The 25,217-nt window shown below is 37.3% G+C and overlaps 1 protein-coding gene across 14 annotated transcripts in view; it reads left to right on the top strand.

The window, feature by feature from the left end:
• The first annotated feature begins 1,108 nt into the window (after positions 1–1,108).
• The window catches only part of ZNF215 (zinc finger protein 215), a 50,996-nt gene continuing 26,887 nt past the window's right edge, over positions 1,109–25,217 (top strand). For 2 of the 14 annotated variants that reach the window (XM_017948680.3, XM_017948681.3), the window contains exons 1-6: positions 1,109–1,637; positions 2,573–2,718; positions 7,504–8,082; positions 16,667–16,749; positions 18,155–18,287; positions 18,619–18,714. In XM_017948680.3, the coding sequence (XP_017804169.1) occupies positions 7,683–8,082; positions 16,667–16,749; positions 18,155–18,287; positions 18,619–18,714 (712 nt within the window). In that variant the 5' untranslated portion in view covers positions 1,109–1,637; positions 2,573–2,718; positions 7,504–7,682. Of the gene's footprint in view, positions 1,638–2,572; positions 2,719–3,973; positions 6,085–7,503; positions 8,083–16,666; positions 16,750–18,154; positions 18,288–18,618; positions 18,715–25,217 lie in introns of those variants that run through there. The other 12 variants (XM_017948679.3, XM_031653274.1, XM_009186695.4 and 9 more) reach the window with 12 other exon arrangements.

The raw sequence follows: 25,217 nt of genomic DNA on the forward strand, positions 1-25,217 counted from the left end.
TCACATGAGCTCGGGGAGCTCCAGGCTGCAGTGAGCTGTCACACCACTGCACTCCAGCCTGGCAGCCTGGGTGACAGAGTGAGAACCAGTCAAAAAAAAGAAGAAAGAAAAGAAGCAAGCAAGGAAGAGAAAGAAAGAAAAGAAAAGAAAAGAAAAGAAATAGAAAGAAAGAAAGGAAGAAGGAAGGAAGGAAAAAAGAAAAGGAAAGAAAAAATAAAAGGAAAGAAAAAAGAAAAGAAATCTGAATAAAGTATTATGGACTTAATAACGTATCAATGTTATTTCATTTTTTTATTTTTATATTTTATTTTTATTTTCTTAGTTGTAACAAATATACCATAATAATGTAAGAGGTTAATAACAGGGAAAACTAGTTGTGGAGTAAAAGGTAACTCTCTATATTACCTTCTCAATGTTTCCAAAACTGTAAATCCAAAACTACTCTAAAAAATAAAGTCTATTTAAAAACAAATAAATAAAAGAAACTATATGGTGTGTCCTTGTTTTTTTTGTGTCACTAGCTATTCGAAGTTGCCATCTTGTTTTACCTTAGTCAACTCCTGGCCTAAATATAAAGCTCTTTCTGGTTTAAGTTCTTTCACTCTGCTCCTACATCACTGTTTACATGCCTCTGTGCAAGCACTAATCATATTATCATGTACTTAATGTCACCGAGCATTCTGTACTTTGTGACACACACATCCCTTCCCTCTGTGTCTCCGCACCCACCAGATTTCCTCCTACCTCTCAGGCTGATCCTCCTCTCTCTTTTTTTTTTTTTTTTTGCAGGTCCGCCTTCCTGACTCAACCAATGGTGTTGGTGTTCCCCGGGCGAATCCCAGCCCATTTCCTTCTATTCTATTTTCTCTCTTCCTCTCTGTCTCTCCCTCTGCAATCCTATTCCAATGAATAGCATCAATCACTATCTACCCAGATTGACACAAATTTTACAGGTCTAGCCCCAGACATCTCTAAACTCCCAGATGCTTACATCCAAATACCTAACTGACAATGCTTCTCGGATGCCACAAAGTACCTCATTCTTAACAAGCCAAAACAGAACAACGAACTTACTTCCATACAAAACTGAATGAATGAATCTGTGAACTAATAAACCAATAAAGACCATGTAAGACACAGACAATGTCTTGTTGAAATTATCATTGTTTTTGATTCCAGACAAATGGGGTGTGGGGAAAAGAAAGGCGATTTGGACTCGTTTTCCCAGACGGGATGAGGAAGCGCCGGAAGTATGACGCTCATTTCTTTAAGAAGCGCCTTGTGAGTCCATTCAAAGGGCCAGAGTTCCAAGAGTGAGGCGTGGGCGGGGCCTGCAGAAAGGGGCTGGGTTTGAAAAGACCAGATCTACCTTACCCACCCAGGTCGCGGGGCCTACTGGGGGTTCCTTCCACAGCTGGTGCGCGTGCGCAAGAGTGCGCCGAGATTGTACCGTCGCAATATATGAAACTCAGAGCGGGCTGTGAGTTGAGGGTTCGCGAGGTCAGGGGTTCCTAGTTGCAGCGTGATTACCAACACCAGCTCCCTTCACTGTCCAAGACAGCGATTCCGCGGCTCCTCTCAGAACTGGCGCTTGGGAGTGACTGAACGGGCCCCTGAAGAGGAGCGGTGGCTCACAGGTATCACCCTCGTTGGTGGGCAGTGGGCAGTGGGCACGCGGGGGCTTGGGATTGGGAATCACGCTTGAGGGCGTCCATGCGGAACGTGCAGCTCCCCTCAGCTTGCTTGCAGTTACCCAATTTCCACGCTGCCCTCCAAGGTCTGTGCCTGAGAACCGGAGGAGGGCGCGAGCTGACTGGAGGGATGGAAACGTGGGCTGCGGAAGTAAGACTAGCGTGAGAGCAGCGACGGAGGGCTAGGGGTGGGCCGCGGGACGGCTGGGGTCAGGATCCAGCTCCGCTAAAGCAAGGATTTAACCACACTCCTGTCTCCTCTTCCATTCTGTAATAGGGGCAGTCTCCAGACGCTCAAAGTGGTTAGTATGTTATGATCAGCTGGTTTGGGAATGGCTGGTATTGATGCCTTATGGAAAAACCAAGTGTGACTGAATCAATCAACTGGGAAAGACAATGGAGTTTTAATTCCATATTGCCTTGTTTTCCCAGGCATTCTTGGCCACCTCCCTAAAACATTAAAACCTCCAAGTATCGTACTTATTTTAATATAGTTATTTCTCCATTTACTGTAAGTGACTTATATTCAGTCACTTATTTGCAAACTGTTTTCTGTTCCTCTTTATCTGCGCTAATCTCGCCACGTGGTTCTTACCTTAAGCAGCTGTCCCACCTACAGCCTGTTTGATTAGAAATAACTCTCTTCACAGACAATACCCTTTTCCCATAATTAGCAGCTGTTCAAGTTCCTTGCGGCCGTAAAACCGGAGAACTGGTGCCACCTGATTATATTCGTCTAGCCGTCCACTACGACGTTCGGGTCCCTCCGTCACAGTGGCACCGGCTCTGTGTCTTAATCCTGAATCCCACCTTTATATCAGAGGCATCTATTCAGTACTTTAGAGTTTAACTGTTATATTTCTTGACTTTGTATATTCCAGTGTTCATGACTTACCATTTAAGCTACTTGAAGTCATGTCACACCTTGGATCTCTATCATCAAAACTGTTCCACCTCGGAAATCTTAATTAAATGCGGCATGCCATCCTGAACGTCTCTCCCTGTCCTAGCTCTGTAACTGTTTACAGTGAGTAATTCATTAATTTGTGTTTTTCACCTACAAACCTCCCAGTATATTTGTTGCTTTTTTTATTTCCTGAGTTGGATAGTTAATGCATCTCATTCTTGTTTAATTATACGTAAGGCTTTTCCATTGCCTATCAGGAGCTTCAGCTGTGCTCTTTAGATTTTGATGTACAATGTTTTTGCTGTTTTTAGATACTTGCAGTTGTACATTTGATTTTTTTTTTTTTTTAGTAGCAAACATTTGAATTTTAAAGTAGGTTAAATTGTTTTTTCTATGTGGTTTTAATTTCTGGTTTTGCCTTCTAGTAATAAATGTGGTTTCCACTATTGTTTACCATTTATCAAGGATTTTCTATTTGGTAGCCTAATAAATCACTTTCATAAACATTCCCATAGGTGCTTGAATAGAAACTACATTTTATCTAGTTCTATTTATTAGGCTAAGCATATTATTTAAATCCATTATACTATTACTTTTTCGACTTTATCTGTCAAAGTCTAAGAAAGTTACCTAATATCCCATTTCTATTGTATCATTGTTGACTTCATTTCTTGTTTTCTGAGAATTTTGCTAAAAATGTTTCAAGTATGTTGTACATTTAATGATAGTTATATTTCATTGAGTTATAATCATTTAGTTTCCTCTAATGTATTTGTGCTTTTAATGCATTATAATTTTAATTCACTACACTCTTGAATATTTTTTGTTTGCCTGGTATTTTTTAAAAATCATTTTACTTTCAGTTTTGGAGTTCTCATTTTGGATGTCTTTTGAGTTTTATGTAGTTTGAGTTTAAATTTTTACACAGTACATTTATTGTTGCAATTAACGTCTTTGTTACTTTTACTTTTTAGCATAAAGCCTTTTCTATTTTGTCTTTGACATATGGCCTGTGAGCTTTTATTTTTTTCCTTCTCCATTTTTGTTACTTTCAAAGTATCTGGGCCCATAGTTCATTTTTTTGTTGGACTCAATGATACTACTTCAGGACTATTCCACCAGTCATATTTAAGAGATCACTCTCGGCTGGTTGCTCACACCTGCAATCCCAGCACTTTGGGAGGCTGAGGTGGGTGGATCACCTGAAGTCAGGAGTTTGAGACCAGCCTGACCAACATGGTAAAACCCCATCTCTACTAAATACAAAAAATTAGCTGGGCATGGTGGCAGGTGCCTGTAATCCTAGCTACTTGGGAGGCTGAGGCAGGAGAATCACTTAAACTTGGGAGGCAGAGGCTGCAGTAAGCCGAGATTGTGCCATTGCACTCCAGCCTAGGCAACAAGAGCGAAAACTCTGTCTAAAAAAAAAAAAAAAGATTCTTTTCCCATAGCATTGTGCTTGTTTTCTTTAATTGAGCTAGAGTGTAGAGGTGGTTCCAATTTGTTTTCTATGTCAGGTGAGATCATGAGTCCTCTAAGTGGGCCTTTCATCTGCAGAAAACTTCACTGAGCCAGCTGCACCCTCATTGTTGTTTATTTTGTGTCCTCACGGGTTAAGGCTGAGTGGTATATTTTTAGAGCAAGTAAAGAAAGATCTGCCTGGAAATTGTTAGTGTCCTGAACAAATGCAATTGCATAAATCAAAAGTGGAGCTAATGAGGCCAGATCAGGAGGAGCGTGGATGTCAATAGTTGTGGCAGGTTTTCAGTCTATTGTATTACGGTGAGCCTTGGCAGATGTGAATGAGGAGAAAGATGGACTTGTGTTACGAGTTTGGGGAGATGTCAAGGAGCATCCCAGAGGGATTCATTGCAGGAAATGCTTGCTTCAGGGCAACCGGAAGCAATTTTCTATCCAGTGAGACCCAGGAATAGCCCAAGAAAGGCACCATTGCCCTTTTCCTCCCCGGGCCATGACAACGTAAAAGGGATCTTTCAAGCCAGAAGACACCTGCCTCTGTGGCTTTTCACTTGCTGTGGGAAATCCTTTGGGGAACTTGCATTCACAGATAAAAAAAAATTCTAAATAAATTGAATAAAGTTACAGGAAAATAGAGAAGATAGTACAACAGTGTGTCCATACACCCCTCCACTAATTTTTCCTATTAGTAACATTTTACATTAGTATAGTACCTTTGTTACAATTAATAATACTACATTAACTAAAGTCCATGCTTTATTCAAGTTTAATTTTTACCTAATGTCTTTCTTATATAGAATCCATCCAGTATACCACATTACATTCTGTTGTCATGCCTCCTCAGGCTTCTCTTGGCTGTGACAGTGTCTCAGACATTCCTTGTTTCTGATCATGCTGACAGTTATGAGGGAGTATTGGTTAAGTATGGAGAACCATCTGTTGGAATTTTATGTTTTTCTCATTATTAGATTGGGGTTATGAGTTTAGAGCAGGAAGATCACAGAGGCAAAATGCCATTTTCATCACATTATCTCAAGGCTACATCCTGCCAACATGACTGATTGCTATTGATGTTAATCTTGGTCACGTGGCTGAGGTGGTATTTGTCAGGTTTTTCCTCTGTAAATTTACCTTTCCCCTCCCCCAACATTTCCTCTTTGGCAGGAAATGCCTATGCAGAGTCCATACTCAAGCGGTGGGGTGGGGAGTTATGCTCTACCTTGTGGGTGGCTGAGAATTTGCATAAATTATTCAGAATTTTTCTGCATAGATTTATTCTCCCCCATTTATTAATAAGTTGCCATTTATATCAGTGTGGCTCATGAATATTAATTTAATTGTTTTAATTATCTAATATTCTGTTGCTTATATTGTTCCAGATTTGGCCACAAGGAGCTCTTTCATTTGGCTCCTGTGTACCTTTGATGTGCCCCAATAAATGTTTCAGTTTCTTTTTTTTTAAAAAAAATTTTTGAGCATTTTTTTACTTTCTGGCACTATAAGATGCTCCATGCTTATGTTGTATGAGCCTCAGTCCTAGAATCAGCCATTTCTCCAAGAAATCCTGGTTCCTATTGGAGAATGGTATTAGAAACCAAGATCTGAGAGCTAATTGTTCTTTTGCTGCTGGGCTGTTCTTGCTTCTAGACCTACTTAGCCAACAGAGCAAAGAAATATGTGTTTATACTAATCTATGTATATATACATATATGTAAATATTTATGTAACCATCTTCATCTAATTCAGCCAAATACAAGTTCACACATAGGTCTCCAGCTCTAATCCATTATCACAAGGATTATTCTAGACTCCTTCCCTTGATTTTCTGTAAATTTCTAGTCAAACATTGAGAAACCTGGCTCTTACCACTCATCTGCCACTAAACTGTCTTTTAATAGTTCTGTGTGTCCTTCCCCTACTCTGTTCACTAATACTTATTTGAATGCTGAGTGATCTATTCAGGCAGGCATTGCCATGGACAAGGTCGCACAAGCTTTTGGCCAATAGGTAAGATCTAACATTGTAACATACATGTGTGCATATGATCTACTGAGTGCTTACTGTGTGTATCAAGAAATGAGATGAGAGCTCTTTTAATACCTATAATTTGATCAGATATTTTTATATCCATTTTACAGTTGAGAATGCAAATGCTCAGCTTTATACATATAGTAACTAGTACAGCTGAGATATAAACTCATGTATCTATGACTCCAAAGTATGTACTCTCATTTATATATTGCCTATAGCAGAGTTTCTAAACCTTGCAATTATCGACACTTTGGGTAATTCTTTGCTATAGGGGGCTATCCTGTGTAGGATATTTAGCAACATCCCTGGCTTTGACTTCCTAGAGGCCAGGTACAATCTCTAGCTGTAACAATCAAAACTGTCTCTAGACATTGCCAAATTTCCCCTGTTGGCAAAATCTCCTGATTGAGAACTACTAACCTTTAATGATCATAATCAAAATGACACCTGAATAGTAAATTGCATCTGGACTTGGAGAACTGTAAATCAAATAGAAAAAGTTGTATCTGGACAGCCCCGAATGTAGTGACACCTATAATTTGGCAGGCTCTTTGAGACAACCCGTAAAGTTGTGCTCAGTTGTTATGAGAGATATTGGCTCCTGGGGGAATTCTTTTGAGTCAGAGTGTTTCCTACACCACGTTTATGGGTCTCATCTCCCTGCACTTGAGCTACACTCTGCAAAGACTCACACTGAAGAAAAATGCATATTATTCTGCTAGCAAGTTGTTTTTTGCCTTCTGAGTAAATTGGTGCCAAATATGACTAATAGTAGTCTTGTGAGTCTAAATGTTCAGTTGCGCCTAAGACATCCCTGGTGGGCATTGCATAATTGTCCATAGTAAGTCCTAACAGATACAAACTTTTCACTGTAGTCTGCGAATCCACTTTTTGATTTATTCCTAATAATAGTTTATGGATATTATTCTAGTATATTTTAAACAATTGTCATTTACCTTTATTTCTAGTGCTATTGTCAGTTTCACTCATAGAATTTTATTAGCATTTTAATAAGAACTTGGGGTAAGGTTTTTCAGTCATATCTATTCTGAAACCTTAATATCCTACCTGAAGTTTTGTGTTGCTTAATTTTAAGGTAAAAATGGTTTGCTACTTGATATAGAATAAATCTAATTGTAATTCAATTATGAAGTCTTTTTAAATCAAAGGACTCTTCATCATTTGTTTCGGTATGTCTATTTATCTGTGTGTGTCCTTTGGGAAACTGGTTAGGAGAAAGGAAAAGCATATTTTCTAGTTTTAAGAAAGGAAAATAAAATAGAAGGAGAATCCAGATATGTATTTTTCTTAGGCAATTTTAATAACAATAGTTATGTTTTAAAACTATGCTAATATATGTTTGTTACCTGTGGGTTAATTTCTATCTTTTTTCAGTTGCTCAGGTATCTGAATATTGGCTTTGTGTATAAAGTTCCTGGAGCTTTCCTTCTTACCGTGAAATAACTTGGCTTAAATCACGCTGCATATAGTACACAGGTGCTTAGCTCAAGCCTGAGAATTACTGCAATCTAGTAAGGTGGATTTGAACTACTGTGGGAGTTCTATTTAGGAAGATGCAGCCTCTGAGCAAGTTGATGGCTATCTCAAAACCTCAAAACATGTCTCTACATGAACAAAGAGAGGTTCTGAGAGCAGATATCTCTTGGCAGCAGGAAACCATCCCCATCGTGGAGACACATGACTCTGAGGCATCTCGTCAAAAGTTCAGGCATTTCCAGTATTTGAAAGTGTCTGGGCCCCATGAAGCCCTAAGCCAACTCTGGGAGCTCTGTCTTCAATGGCTGAGACCAGAGATTCATACAAAGAAGCAGATTATAGAACTGCTGGTGCTGGAACAATTCCTGGCAATCCTGCCTGAAGAAGTCAGAACGTGGGTGAATTTGCAACATCCAAACAACAGTAAAGATATGGTGACCCTCATAGAAGATGTGATTGAAATGCTTGAAGGTGAAGGTAAGAATATAAAAAAATTGAAGGTAAAATACTTGACCTTTCCCATGTAAAGAGAAACTACCTTTTTTTGAGGTCAGAGGGTATCAGGTGCCAGATCTTGAAGGACTTTATACTACTCTATTAGGCAGCCTTGACTTTATTCTGTAAGTAATAGAAATAGAGAATTAGATCTCACAGATTGGGTAGGGGAGTGAGACAGTTTGATTTGCCAGTTAAAAATATTATGTTGACATCAATTTAGAGCAGGAGTTGGTAAAATATGGCACACGGGCCAAATATTTTTTAAAATAAAGTGTTATTGGAACATAGCTATGTCCATTTACATTTTGTCTATGATTGCTTTTGTGCTATGAGGAGAGTTGGGTACTTGTAGCAGAGACTGTATTGTCCGCAAAGTCTAAAATATTTGTTATCTGCCCCTTTACAGAAAAAGTTTACTGATGTCTCACGTAAAGGAGAGAGATCTGAGGGTTCTGAAAATAGAAAAACCAGTTAGGCTATTGTGATAGATTAGATGTTAGAGAATGAGCATTGGGAAAGCAGGAGTTTGAACCTAAAGGAATTATAAACTTATAAATAGGAAACCTTTTGACATAAATTTACATGTACTGGCCTGCATGAGTGGAATTTGGGAGTGGGGGGAGAAGTTGTAATACTTTAATTATATGGCACGTTTTATTTGAGGTTCCTGTGGGACTTCCACAATGAATAAACCAATATATAGTTAACAGTATGACTTCAGTGTTCAGAAAGAGAAGATTTGGAAGCTTATATGTATGAACAGAGCAGTAGGAGAAATACAAATCCTTAGGGAGCATCAATATTTAAGAGCTGGTCTAGGTGTAACTATCAGTTACAGGAAATATAGAGGATAGTGGAACATGTTGAACTATACCATGATAATACCATTTGTAAAATCCAAACTGGGAAACTATAAGACAGTCCAGTTTTTAAGGGAAGGAGTATGGCAAAGTGATATGGAGATTAGTTATACATCTTTTAAGTTTTTTAAATCATGTGACTGTGTGAACCTTATAAGATAAGAGGCCATGAACTGGATATATAATGAGGAATTATTGATTGGGGAGAGTGACTGTGTTGGTATTGTGGTTACATTTAGTCTTTGTCTAAAAAATATTTTTTAATGAGCAAAAGAAGAGAAGCCTAATAATTCCTAGAAAGTAATAATCTAGGAAATCAGAGAACCAGAAAAGATTGGTATCTGAATTAAGAAAGGAGAAATTTTCAAGAAGTGAATGTTCAACAATGGTATAACAGAAAGGTCCTATTAAGATCAATATTAAAAATAATTCATTGAAATTGTTGATTAGGAGTAATTTTAAGGTTTAGTTGGAGCAGTTTTAGAGGATTTGAGGGGTGCTTCTTTGTAGTGAGTTGTATTAGTTTTCTATTGCTACTATAATAAATTACCACAAACTTGGTGGCTTAAAACAACATGAATGTATTATTCTACAAGTCTGTAGATCAGAGATCCAACATGGGTCTCCCTCAGCTAAAATCAAGGTAAAGGTGGTACCGTTTTCTTTCTGGGGCTTATGTTCCCCTTCCCCTGTCTTCAAAGCTAGCAACAATGGGCCAAGTCCTTTTCACACTGCCACATCTCTGACACTTTATTCTGTTGTCATAGCTCTTGCTCACTCATGGTGCTTCTCACTGTCTCACCACACTGGGAAAGGTTCCTCACTTTTCAGGATTCATGTAATTAGGTTGTGATCACCTGGATAATTCAGGATGATCTCCCTCATCTTAAGGTCCTTGACTTTAATCACATCTGCAGAGTCCTTCTTGCCATGTATCCAAGGACTAAGACGTGGATATCTTTGGGGGCTGCTATTCTGCCCATCATATGGGTTAAAAAACATAGGTTTGAAGTGGGAATGTGATCATGATTATAGACTATTCTTGAGAAATCTAGTAGAAAAGGCAAATGAGAGGTTGCAGGGTAATACAGAACTGAAGAAAGTCTTTTGGTTGTTTCTTTGGTTTGTCTGGTGGCTCTCTGAAAAACCTGCTCATAGGGCTTGCCCTTATTTTACCTAGCTCAAAAGTCACTCAGAACTGAGTTGGCTACCTGGGGTGTATTTGTCAAAAACATTTCATGGAAAATGTATTAGCTACTGCTGTCTGAGATAATAACAGTTGAGATGCTGAAGAATGATATGCTTTGAGGGAATAAGGGATTTTGAAAGCTCCCACATATTTCTGAAAATCTGGAAGACCGAAGACATGTTTAGAAAGACCTGAGAAAGCCCTAACTCTTATCTCTAGCTGACCTTCAGGTACTACACAAGCAAGAAGTGAAGAACAATGTAGAGTTAAAAGTGTCTGACTGAGTGAGTGTGCCCTAATATACACAATGCAGCTGCAGAGACCAGGTGATGGTTTTTGTTTTTGATATTATTTTTATGTTTCAAGGCATTTAAGAAAATCTCTGTGATATTACAAGCTGACCACTAAGCTGAGGGAACAGATTCATGCAGGTAAACACAACATGGAATATAGACTTTACAAAATTAGTTCAAAAGTTACTAAATGAGCAATAACTACAACAGTTCGAGCCTCAAAATATATGAAGCAAATACAGAAATGAAAGAGAAATAGATCAAGAATAATTATTGGAGATTTCACCCCAATTTTATTAACAGATAAAAATACTAGAAAAAAGATTAAAAAGGAAATAGAAGACTTGAGAAACACTATAAACTGACTTGAACTAACAAATATACAGAGTGTACTACCCAAAAAACAACAGAAGATACATTTTCAAGTATACATAGAATAGTCTCCAGGATAGATCAAATGTTAGACTAAAAAACAAGTTTCAGAACATTTAAGTAGATTGATATCTCATGAAGTATCTTTTCCAACTATAGCAGAATTAGAAATCAGTAACAGAAGGAAATCTGGATAATTCACAGATAAGTGGAAATTAACAGTCACATAATCAATGAGTCAAAAAGGAAAGCACAAAGGAAATGAAAAAATATTTTGAGAAATGGAAACAAAAATACAACATACCAACACTTATGACATACAGTGAAGGCATGGCTCAAATTATAGCTATAAATGCCTACATTAAAAAAAGAGATCTCAACCCTCTACCTGAAGGAACTAGAAAAAGAAAACCTAAAAGCAAGATGAAGAAAGAAAATAAATATTAGAGCAAAGATAAATGATGTGGAGAACACAAAAGTAATAGAACCAACAAAACTGAAAGTTGGTACTTTGAAAAGATCAACAAAATTGACAAAGGTATAGCTACACTGACCAAGAAAAAGAGGACTCAAATTACTAAAATCAGGAAAAGTGGGGACATTACTACTGACTTTGCATAAAATGAAAGGGTTCGTAAGAGAATACTACGAGCAATTAAATGCCAACAAATTAGATGCACTTAGATGAAATTCACAAATTCCAAAAACACAAATGACCAAAACTGACTGAAGAAATAGAAAATCTGAACTCAACTCACCAATAACAAAAGACTGAATTAGTTATTTTTAAAATTTCAACAAAGAAAACTCAAAGATGATATGGCTTTACTGGTGAATTCTACTAAACTTTTGAAAAATTAACACCAGTATTCTCAAACTCTTCCAAAAAATTGGAGGAACACTTTTTAACTTATCCTCTGAGGCAAGTACTAATCTGATGCCAAAGCCTGACAAAGACATCACAGCAAAAGAAAAATGGCAAACCAAATCCAACAGTATTTTAAGAGGACTATACAAAATGACTTAGTGGGATTTATCCCAGGAATGCAAATATGGTTCAACAAATAAAAATATATCAGTGTTGTACATCATATTAATACAGTGAAAAGGGAAAAGTGCATGATTATCTCAATTGATGCAGAAAAAGCATCTGACAAAATCCAATGCCCTTTTATGACAAAAATTTAAAAAAAGACTAGAAGTGAACTCACTCAACCTGACAAAGGGCATTTATAAAAAAACCCACAGTTAACATTATACTTGATGAACTTGATGAACAAGTGAAAGCTTTGTTCTTAGAATCAGGAACAAGACAAGAATGTCCACTCTTGCCACTTCTATTCAATGTCATACTGAACGTTCTAGCTAGTGCAATTAGGCAAGAAAAAAAGAAAAGGTATCATGATTGAAAAGGAAGAAGTGAAACTATCCCTACTGGCAGATGTTGTACTCTTATATAGCCAAAATTCTAAATAACCCAGTAAAAAACTATTAGACCTAATAAATTCAAAGTTGCAGGATGCAAGATCAACAAAAATAGGTTATGTGCCTATAGCAATGAATGACCCTAAAAAGAAACCAAGAAAATAATTTCATTTATAATCTGTGAAAAATAAAAGAGAAGTGTAGGACTTGTCTGCTGAAGACTACGAACCATTGTTGAAATTAAAGACCTAAGTAAATCCTGCGTTCACGTATTGGAAAACAATATCATAAAGATAATACTCCCCCAAAGCAATCTACAGATTCAAATGCAATCCCTATCAAAATCCCAGCTGCTTTTTTTTTTTTCTGGCAAAAATGGACAATTTGATCCTAAAATTCATATGGAATTGGAAAGGACCCAAGATAGTCAAACTGCCTTCATAAAGAAGATAGTCTTAAAATGTATACTTCTCAATTTCAAAACTCACTAAAAAACTGCAATAATCAAAGCTATGTGGTATTGGAATAGAATTAAGAGTCCAGAAATAAACTCATACATCTATGTCCAATTAATTTTTGACAAGGGTGCCAAGGCATTAAATGAGAAAATAATAGTTTTTCAACAAATGTTGCTGGGACCACTTGATTTCCATATGCAAAAGATTGGAGTAGGGGCCTTACCTCATATCATGCACAAAAGTTAACTCAAAATGGGTCAATTGTCTAAATATAAGAGCTAAAGTCATCAAATTCTGAGTAGAAAATATAGAAATAACTCTTCATCACCTTAAGTTTGGTAATCAATGCTTAGCTATGACACCAAAAATACAAGAAACAAAAGAAAAAATAGATAAATTAGACCATCAAAATTAAACACTTTTTTGCATCAAAAGACACCATCAAGGCAGCAAAAAACCTACAGAATGAGAAAAAACATTTTGAAAATCATATATCTGATAAGGGTCTAATATCAGGAAAATATAAAGAACTCTTACAATTCAATAACAAGATAAGCAACACAGTTTTTTAAATGGACAAAGGACTTGAATGGATATTTTTCCAAAGAAGATATACAAATAGCCAAAAAGTATAGGAATAAATGTTCAGGATCACTAGTCATTAGGGAATTGCAACTCAAAACCATAATGACACCCACTAGGATGGCTATAATAAAGGAAAAAGAATAGGGTTAGCTAGGATGTAGAGAAATTGTTTGGAATTGTATGTCGTTGTTGGCAATATAAAGTGGTTCAGCCACTGTGAAAAACAGTTTGGTGGTTCCTCAAAAAATTAAACATAGAATTACCATATACCCCAGAGAATTCAAGACACATATTCACATTAAGAAGTGGAAACAACCCAGATATCCATCAACTAACGAATGGATAAACTGTGCTATATACCTACAATGGAGTATTATTCTGCCGTAAAAAAGAATAAAAGTACTGATACATGTTTAAAAAAAAATGTTTGGAACTCCAAAACATTATGCTAAGTGAGAGAAGTCAGACACAAAAGGTCACATACTATATGATTGAATTTATGTGGAATGTCCAGAATAGGCAAATTCGTAGAGACAGTATGAGGAAAGGGAGTGTATGGGAGTGACTCCTAAATGAATATGGGGCTCTTTCTGGGTAATGATAATGTTCTGGAATTACACAGTGGTGATCATTGCACAACATTATGAATGTATTAAAAGCCACTGGATTATATTCTTTAAAATAGCTAATATGGTGAATTTTACATTTTACCTTAAACTTCGTTCTAAGCTTAATAGAGAATGAAGTGACTTCACTAGAGCCATGATAGAATGGGAGAAAATTAAAGAATCAATGTAGTGTAGTGGGACTCTGATAAAAGTTGGAGAATATACAAAAAGCAAGGACGTGAAAATTGAAAGGATAGGAGGATGCAGTTATCAATTGATTTATCTAATTTTATATGCATGGTAGGATAGTTCTAAGTAATAAAGACCAGAGTATGAGCAAGGAAGTAGATTGGTTGCTGATGGTTATTAGAGATAAGAAATTCAAAGTTCTATCAGTCTGGGTTGCTGGAAGGGGTGTCTGTGTCAGTGTTGAAGTAACCTATTAAAAGACTGTCAGGATTTGGGGTGAAAAGCAACAATGTGAACCAAGTAACCACAGTTTTTATTGGCCTAGTACAATTACTTTAGTGTTGGTCATTCACAATACACTAGGCTCTCTGAGGGCAGGTATTTCTGTATCTCGCACATAGGAGATAGTAAATATGTGTTGAAAAAATGAATGTGTGATAGCTTAATATATTATAACATCAAGAACAGTATAGTTAAATGGCATAAACCAGTAAGAAATATTTTTGCATGACAGAAAATACTAGGAAGTGGAAGGGAGGTACAAGTAGATCAGAACAATTTCCAAGATCATAGTGCTTACAGGATGGAAAAAGGTGCCTTTGATGATGCCAAGATCCATTTAGCAAGGGAGAAGGAAGAGTCTATAAAGAACTTGAGAATGTATATAGATGTTTCTTTGAATGGAATGAGGGTTTCGGAGAACACGATGCTAAAAGTTCAAGAAGGGGAGGTCAGCAGAGAAGAACTAAGGGAAGAAAATGATATTTAGAGAGAGCAATAAATAAGAGGATAGCTGATTGGAGGCATTTGTACCTTTCCAAGATACCTCAAGAATTTCCAAGAATGTCAACAACAAGGAACAACATTGTACTGACCTAAAGATTATGGAATTGAGCAGACTGACATTCTACAAAGTGTTATATAGACTTGAATAAAGTTAACAGATCTCAGGGCCAGGCTCACACTTGTAATCCCAACTCTTTGGGAGGCTGAGGCAGGAGGATCACTTGAGGCCAAGAGTTCAAGACCAGCCTGGGCAGCATTGAAAGATCCTGTCTCTAAAGAAAAAAAGAAAAAATATAAAACAAAAAACAAACTTTATCCAAGCATGGTGGCACATGCTTGTAGTCCTTGCTATTCAGGAGGCTGAGGCAGGAGGATTGGTTGAGCCCAGGAGTTTGAGACTGTAGTGAGGTGTGATTGTACCATACTGCACTGCAGCCTGGACTGAGCGAGACCCTCTTTCAAAACAAACAAAATAAAAAGTTAGACCATAATATTTACAGCATTCACATGGTACGTTGCTGAGAAATTTGGATTTTTGTTTGCTTTTATTCAGACAGGGTTTCACTTGTCACCAGGCCTGGAGTGTGGTGGTGCGATCACCACTCACTGCAGCCTCGACCTCCTAGGCTCAGGTGATCCTCCTCCCTCAGCCTCCCAAGTAGATGAGACCACATACACACACCACCATACCTGGCTAATTTATTATTATTATTATTTGCAAAGAAAGGGTCTCCCTATGTTGCTTAGGCTGGTCTTGGATGCTAGGCTCAAGCATTCCTCCCACCATGGCCTCCCAAAGTTGTTGGGATTACAGGTGTGAGCCACCAGGCCTGCCCTGATAGTGTTTTAAGAAGTCCCCATGCAGTTGTTTAAATTATTGTTGAACCCAATTATACATTTATAATGGAGAATTCATGCTGATTATTATGTAACTGCATGGTTTTAAGATTTCTGGGGGGTTTCAAAGGTCACTAAAAGTTTTAAAATGGGGGTGGAGATGATACAGGTTTGCCAAATCTTTTTAAGTAAAACATTTTTTAAATCAATAACATATTAGAAGACATTTTAACATCAAAAGAAAGTCCCTTATATTGAATAAATATAATGTTGTAACAAACTTACTACATTGTTTCTACTCTTTTCATTTCACCCTGAATCAGTGAAAACTTCACAGACCAGTGTGACACTTGAGGATCACTGATGTAACTCATGAATCTTCCACAGTGGCCCCTGGATAAACTTCTCACTGAATGGCTGGATAAGAGAATTGGTTGTCCCTCAGAATTTTATGTTTTGAAAGAAGCAATAGTTCAAGGTGGACAGGTTGCTTAGGTCTGTGTATAGTAAGCACAGAGCAACCTACAGGAAAACAATCCTTGAAAAGAATTCTCTTTGGAGTGTTTGAAGAAGGGATTGGTTGGATAAAATATTATAAGCTCCAAGTAGAATTACAGCCTGTGACGGCTACGCTGTAGTTAGGCTTTAGTTATGACAGAATTAGTTATTTTTTGGAATCTGCTATAAGCATAGATGAGGTCTGAAAATATTATTTTGTCCCTCTTTCTGATTCAATAGATCTCAACCCATGGAAGCATATCAGAATCACATTTAAAATATTTTAAAAATACAAGGTCTAGGCCTGACCTTTGAAGATTGTGTTTGCTGGTAGGGCCTGACATTATTTTTTTCAAAGTTCTATGGATAATTCCTGTGAATATCATATTAAAACAACTATAATTATTAGAAGTTCCTCTAGGGCAAAACTTGTCTCCCTAATATTTTCTTTCCTCTTCCTCAGATACGCCCTGCAAGGACTCTGCCCCACAGATGGGGAACATTAAGGAGAAAATGAAAGCTGGCTCACGAACAGGCAAACCACAGGTGAATTAGGATTCTAGTTGTTACTGAACATATATGCTCATTTTTAGTATTACCTGCTTTCAATTTTTTGATCTTTGAACTTTTGCCAAACATGGTTCCATCCAAGAACATAAGACTTTTATTTTCCCACAGGACACTGGACCTATTTTAGTTGGTGATATACTCTTAGCCATATAGTCGCTCTGTGTATCTGTTCCCTCAAGAATATAGTTTTATTTTATCTGTAGACGCTATAGATGTAGAGCCTACTCAGAAAACGTTGAGAATTAAGGCTCAAGAGTAGAATCCAGAGCAATGTCACTTACTACACAAGAGTAGAAGAAACCTCAAAGCATACTAAAAAGACAGGACCAAAAGATGTAGGGGAAAACCAGGGAAATATGATGTCACTGAGGCCAAGGGGTAAGAATATTTAAGGGAGAAATGCTTTAAAGCGTCAAAGTAATACAGCCCAAGTAGTGTCTATTCACTCACGGAGATACTAAAATGCACAGGAATCTAAGCCAGATGTGGTGTGTTGAGGAAAGAGGAAGTGAGGAAGCAGACAAAATTAATGCAGACAACTTATTCATAAAGACTGGCTTGAAGGAGAGGAAAGGAAGACATTTATATATTTCAGTGAGATTGGAGGTGCCACTAAAGACAAGGTTGAGGATGCTGGAGAGAGAAGTGGAATAATTGATGGTGTGATAAATGAGGGAATTTATTCATTAGCCAATATTTATGTAGTGCATAATATGCCAGATACTGTTCTGAGGGCTGAAAATACAATTGATAAATAAAACAAAATCCCAGCCTTGTGGAGATCACATTCTAGTAGAGGTATACAGGCAAATACAAGCAAATAAGGTAATTGTAGAGAGTAATAATTATTACATAGAAAATAAACTGATTAATAGGGAGGCTACTTTGGGCAGTCAGGCAATCTTGCCCATTTGATGAGTGATGTTAAACTGTGAGTCCCAAATGAAAACAGTTATCAGGCAGCATTTCTTAATCAAAGAAAATGCCCTACCTCTCCTCCCACGAGAGCCTACATTTTAATTACAAATTTCCATCAGAACTACCACAAATTCTTCCTGTTTTGAACTCCTTTTAAGTAAATTATTTGTATGGCATAGTAATTTTTTGTTCCACAGTTATTTCAGTTGTCTTTTTTTCCCCTCAACCATAATGTACGCTACTGTAGAATAAGGACTGCACTTCACTTTTCTTTTATATCCCTAACAGAGTATATATAGTACCAATTTGTTTGGCCCTTACTACAATTTGATTTTCATCACTTAGAACCTCCTATCAATTTCTGGTGTATTCTGACTCCTACCCTATTCCTTCAAATCCATTCCTCCTCTGGTAGTGTTTTGGGGAGTGACACCTTTGATTAAAAAGGAACTTGATGTTTTAGGAACCAGTGACATTCAAAGATGTGGTTGTGGAATTCAGCAAGGAAGAGTGGGGGCAACTGGACTCTGCTGTAAAGAACCTGTACAGGAATGTGATGCTGGAAAACTTTAGGAACCTGAATTCATTGCGTAAAGGTGGTTTCTATATGTTTACCTAATCTGTCCATTTAGTAGTCTCTTCCTACTGTTAAAAGCTATAGGACTGCTGAAGTGACTAAGTTCACTTTTGGGTCGGGGTTCAGGTTTGCTAATATCCTTTGGACACAGTAGCTGATTTTCTGACTGAATCTGGATGAAAGTCCTTTCTGATACTGAGCCAGAGATACACAAGTCTATGGTGCTCTTCTGGCCTTGCCCTTCAGCAGCTTAGATTACTGTGTCAGGATAGAATTATCTTCTCTATAAAAATGTCTGAAGTGTCATATATGTTTGTTGTTGTTGTTCTTTTTATTTTCTCCATGAACAGCATATCTATTTTCCAAACCAGTTGAGAGCCTTAAGTTGGAGAGTAAGAAAAAAAGATGGATAATGGAGAAAGAAATACCAAGGAAGACTGTTTTTGGTAAGAATCAGGTAGATATGAGGCCATAGTAAGAAGCGTCTGTTTCTTAAACATACAGACAATGCACAACCCAATCTTTGAATTGTTAGTTGGGAAGGAGATAGCAAAACCTAAACTTTAGTGGGGAAAAACACATCATTGGCTTTTGTTCACAGGTTCTTTTTCTTATGTGGTAAAATAGTCACATAAGGTTAGGGATAGGACCACAGACACTTAAAGCTATGTGACCTGAGAGAGCCTTTCTACCAGTTTCCTCATCTGTAACATAGAGTTAATAATAGTATCTACCTCCAGGTTACTGTGAGGACTTAAATGAGTTGGTGTGCCTAGTATACTTAGAATAGTGCATGGTGCGGCCGGGCGCGGTGGCTCAGGCTTGTAATCCCTGCACTTTGGGAGGCCGAGGCGGGCAGATCCCGAGGTCAGGAGATCGAGACCATCCTTGCCAACATGGTGAAACCCTGTCTCTACTAAAAAATACAAAAAATTACCCAGGCGTGGTGGCAGGTGCCTGTAGTCCCAGCTACTCGGGAGGCTGAGGCAGGAGAATGGCGTGAACTTGGGAGGCGGAGCTTGCAGTGAGCCGAGATAGCGCCACTGCACTCCAGCCTGGGCGACAGAGACAGTGCATGGTCATGGTAAGTGCTACATCAATGAAAATTAGTCCACCTAACTTTGAATGTTATTCTTTATTTTAAAGAAAATAAGTCAAGTTTATACTAGAGTGATTTCTAGTAATCTTCCATTTTTCCTTTTTTTCTTTTTTAAACTGTATCACTTATTTTATTTTCTGGAAACGGAGTTCTCACTGTGTTGCCCAGACTGGCCTCAAACTCCTGAGCTCAAGTGATCCTCCTGCCTCAGCTTCCACCTGGAGAACTTCTTAACTTTTGCCTTAACTCCCTATCTTCATCATTTTTGTTTATTCTTCATTCTTGTTAATACTTTGTAAGAGAAAATAAAATTGTGATATTAATATAAGTTCTAGTAAGTATAGAAAAGTAAAACAAGGAATATAACTTGCTCATTACTTCAGTATCCAGAGCTATGCAGTATTAACATTTTTTTTAGGCATTTTCTTTGTTTGTGATGTTGTATCTCTGAGGTTTCTGAATATTTGTTTTCTGAAATTGTAGAACAGTTTTCAAAATTTTTCCAGAATTCATCAGGAACACGTCATTTTTTTTTTTTAAATTTATTTATTATTATTATACTGTAAGTTGTAGGGCAAGGTGCATAACGCAGGTTTGTTACATATGTATATTTTGTGCCTTGTTGGTGTGCTGCACCCATCAACTCGTCATTTACATCAGGTATATAACTCCCAATGTAATCCCTCCCTCCCTCCCCATGATAGGCCCCGTGTGTGATGTTCCCCTCCTGGGAGTCCAAGTGATCTCATTGTTCAGTTCCACCTAAGTGAGTGAGAACAACACGCGTGTTTGGTTGGTTTCTGTTCTGTGATAGTTTGCTAAGAATGATGGCTTCCAGCTGCATCCACTGTCCCTACAAAGGACACAAACTCATCCTTTTTATGGCTGCATAGTATTCCATGGTATATGTGCCCCATTTTCTAATCCAATCTGTCACTGATGGACATTTAAGTTGATTCCAAGTCTTGCTATTAGGAACAGTGCTGCAATAAACATACGTGTGCATGTGTCTTTATAGCAGCATAATTTATAATCCTTTGGGTATATACCCAGTAATGGGATGGCTGGGTCATATGGTACATCTAGTTCTAGATCCTTGAGGAATCGCCATACTGTTTTCCATAATGGTTGAACTAGTTTACAATCCCACCAACAGTGTAAAAGGGAACACGTCATTTTATATCCTCTTTTCACCTAACATACCATCATGAGTGATTACCTATTTCACTAATCTTCGAAAATGTGGTTTGTAATTCCCATAAAATATTCAATTATATCATAATATATTTAACCATTCCCCCTGCCCCGCCACTGTTGGACATTTAAGTTGTTGCCAATTTTTCAGGCATGTCTGATAACTTCCATAGGATACCCTATTAGAAGAAGAACTTGGCATTAGAGTATAAATTTATTTAGTTGTCTTATATTATGCTAAATTGTCTACAGAAAGGTTATACCAATTCATACTCTCACTAATAATAGAGTATTATTATCTCTTTATTATCATCCTAGCAAACACTGGGTATTATTTACCTGAATTCTTTATTAATTTGATAGGCAAATTATTCTTCTCTTCCTTTCTAAGGTAAATACCCTCTGTCCCTGCTCCCATTGTGCTTTGGACCTCATTTACCCCTACCTTTTCTCATTTATATTTTCACCATTTCTGTCTCATTTTTCCATCAGCTTTTTAACCTTTTCTGGTCATTACTGATTTTTAAAAGTTTTCTTTCAACCCTACATCCTCCTCTAGCTATTACTCTTTTTCTTACCTCTTCTTTGTAGCCAAACTTCTCAAGTACTTTATGCTTGTTTTTCTCATTTCCTCACCTCCTATTCCATACCCCATTTCAATTTAGCTCTTACCCCAGACATTCACCTGAAACAGTTGTTGCTAAAGTTTTTAATGACTTCATGTAGCTAACTCCAGTAGATATTTTTGAGACATTCCTTATCTCACTTGAATTCTCAGCAGTAAGTTCCACTGTTAACTATGCCTCTTTCTTAAAACATTTTTAGGTTCTTGTAATACTTCTGATGTTCCTCTTTGGTTGGCTGTTCTGTCTTTAGCAGACTTAGCTTTCTGTAGCTATCTGATAAATTTCAGAGTTTGCCAACATTTTATCTTGTTTTGTCTTCTCTTCTTGCTCTTTTCTCCCCTAGTTTATTACATCCACAACTAGAACTTAAATTATTTCACATGTATATAGGGGACTTACAGATGTATATCCTTAGATCAGACTTTTTCTCTGGAGATTTATATATGCTATGACATTTCTCTGGGATATCTTAAAGATGCCTTAAATTCCATGCAACCAAAGTCTGATTTTGTTTTCCCTTTCTACTCTTCTATTATTCCCTGAGTAAATGACACTGCCCTCTACCTAGTTACATGAGATACAGTTTATTCTTGACACAACTTCTTCTCCTTCACTTCTCTAATATTTGTTCCTTTTTACTTCCCCACTATCTCTTGAATGTCTCCACTTTTGTCCAAATGCAGTGCTGCTATGCTAGTCCAGGTACCATCATCTCTCACCTGAACCACCACCTTGGCATACTTCTTAGCTCTATTATTCTTGTCCCAACTCCAATCTTGGAACCATACTGCAACCAAGGAGATCGGATTTTGTGATCTGCATTTTTTAAATACTATATTGATTTCAGTATTGTTAATTTCACATTTTATTCTCTGCCTACTTCTCCAATCTCATCTTGCACCACATCCTCCCCTCCCTCTTTATACTCAAGCCACACCTATCTACTTTCAGCAAATCAACATCAAATATATATTAAGCATCTACATACTGTGTCCTAAGCACTCTCACAGGTGTTGGTGTGCAGCAAAGAAAAGATGATTCTAAAGGAATGCATTCTGGTTGTCCCTGGAATGTGGCTTGCTGTCTCCCATCCCAGCTGTTGACATAGAACGCTCTTCCCCCTGTCCTTTACCTAATTGACCCTTATTCCTCAGATCCTAAATAAGTGCACATTTCCTTAAGGAAGTCTTTCTGACTTGGTTTTTTCTGTTGTACACTTATACAGCACCTTACTCTTCCTTTTAGCAGTTATCACAATTATATTTTACATGTATCTCTGTGAATATTTGTCTCCCACATTAGGCTGTATGTTCCTTGAGGGTAGGCATAATGTTTCTTTCTACCCTACCTTTACATCTCCAGCCTGTGGTGCAGATTCCTATAGGAATCAGAGAAAAAAGGATGGATGGATAGATATTAGATAAGAAAGGCAAAAATTATTTTTTGGGTTGTCATTTAGTAAAGGGCTGTTCATGTGGTTTATTGGTTAAAACCGTAGGGGTTTTTAATTAATGTATTAACATCTTATGTAAATTCTGTGGATCGCAGTTGTGGCAAATGGAATATCTCAGTTTTGTTTTTTACTTTTATTCATGGTGACTGCCACACGTTTTTTAAACTTATGTAACTGTATTTCCCCATTGTTTTATATCTGTTCATTTTATACATGTTTTTCCATCCTAAAACTAGGAAACATTTTCTGAGTATATTCTACTTTTATCTATCTCCTCATCTAAACATAATAAATTAATCTGGAATTTACTTCAATAAATGTAAGTTATTTTCTCAAATAGTTAATGGATTGTGGTGGATTAAAGATGACTACAAAATCTATGTCATAGTCTCCATCATGATGTAGATTTTGCCAAGGCAGGAGGATTTCTTGAAGCCTGGAATTCAAGACCAGACTGGGCACCATGGCAAGACACCATCTCTACAAAAAATAAGCTGGGCATGGTGGTGCATACCTGTAATCATAGCTGCTTAGAGGACTGCTTGAGTTCAGGAGTTGGAGGTTGCAGTGAGCTATGATTGTATCACTGCACCCCATCCTGGGCAACAGAGCAAGACCTTGTCACTAAAAAATAATAATAAAAAAGAGTGAGGAAGTTATATGAAAAATGAGTTGTACAAACATGAGTAACAAAGATTTAATTAGGGAAATATAATTGGAAATTCTGCTATTACATAAATACTACTAGAACACTGTTTTTGGTTATCTGTTAAAAAGATTACCCAAAACATAGTGACTTAAAAGAGCAATCATTTTATTCTCAAATTTTGTGAGAAGACTGAGGAGTTCTTATGTTTCATACGATGTTAGCTAGGATTGCAGTGTTCTAGGGCTCAAATGGGATGGAATGTCCAAGATGGCACATCATATGGGTGAAAGTTAATGCTGGCTGTTCCTCGGAACTTAACTGTTCTTATGGGCCAGAGCACCTACATGTGGCCTCTCTTTGAGGCTTGGGCTTCTCACAGCAAGGTGGCTGGGTTCTGAAAGGCAACATTCTGAGAGAAATCAGAAGCTGTCACCTTAAAGGCTAGGTCCAGAAGTGGCAGAGTATCACTTCTGCCACATTCTATTGGCTTAGCAATCATTGGATCCGCCCAGATTCAAGGAGAAGCAGAATAAACTCTACTTCAGTATGGGGAGAGTGGCAAAGAATGTGCAGCCATTTTGATCTACATTAATCTGTCCTCTGGTTACAAAATACCTGTGTTCTTCCCCCTTGAAAAATACATTTACTCTCTCCTAAGACCCCCAAAGTCTTGCCTATTATGGCATCAAGGTTGAAGTCTAGGATCTCATCGAAATTAGGTCCAGGTTTGGAATACATTTCTCTCTCTGAAGACTTGTGAATTAAAGGAACAAGCTATCTGCCCCCACACACCTAGTGTACACTGGTGAGGCAGAGACAGGAAATTTTTTAAAAGAATAGAACCAAAGCACAGATTTGATATGGGAGATGAAGGACAATGGTTATTCAGTTTTTTTATGGACTCCAGTATAAATATTAGAAAAGCAATGACTCAAACAAAAATGAAGACATTGAAGTTTTTTTTCAACATGGAAGATGACTTCAGTCTCTCATTTGTTAAGCTAGAGGACTACGATAGTCAAGTGGAGATGTCCTAGAGAGTGATGAAAACAAGGAACAGTAATGTGAGTGCAAAGCTGACATGATTTGGTCACCAATAAATGTTGGAGAATAAAATTATTAGGCATGCTTGAAGTTACAAGAAAAAAGTCAGTGAAATTTTATTTTTAAAAAATTGCTAGAATATAGAGTATACAGAGTATATAGAAGCTAGGTGAGAGGAATTTTGAGAAATGAAGTGGAACATAAAACAGAAATGAGGACAGGTGAAAGGAAAAGACCCAATCTTAATTAGAACAGGTAAAGTTTTGAGTTCTAGGAAGTACAGTAGAAAACTACCAAAGCACTAATGTTGGAATCAGGAGTTATTTTGAGCCCAGAAAAAGGACTTCCTGCTATCTTACATTATAGTTCTTTTTGCCTTTGTTATATTTAGGGAGTAATTGTGGCTGTATGGAAAAGGAGGGGCACTAAGATTGCAAGTTTGCTTTTAGCTGGTTAAGGTATGGTGCCTGGGAATACAGACATATTCTTAAAATTAGGAGTAAATTGGTATTTTATAGAAAGGAATATTTATTACTGGTGAACAGCTTGGGATAAACAAGATGCTAGAAGAAGGAATATTAGAGCCTTCACACACTAGTTACGAACCAGTGATAACTTGAATTATGATATGATATGCCACCCCCCATCCTTGTTCATATAACCATATTTTACTTGAGCCCTATATAGTTTTATATAGTTTTTTTAATAGTCCCAAATAGCTCTATTTTATTTACTAACCTCTTTTTAATATTTTTGTACCATTTATTTATTTTATAAGTATTTTTTTCTAACCTTGCCACACATTTCCATTCTGTGTTTAAGACCCGTGATATATACATGTACCTTATACAGCTCAGCCTCCATTTCCTAATGAAGCAGTTTCC

The sequence above is a fragment of the Papio anubis genome, chromosome 12 (assembly GCF_008728515.1).
Source record: "Papio anubis isolate 15944 chromosome 12, Panubis1.0, whole genome shotgun sequence".
Classification (NCBI taxonomy): domain Eukaryota; kingdom Metazoa; phylum Chordata; class Mammalia; order Primates; family Cercopithecidae; genus Papio; species Papio anubis.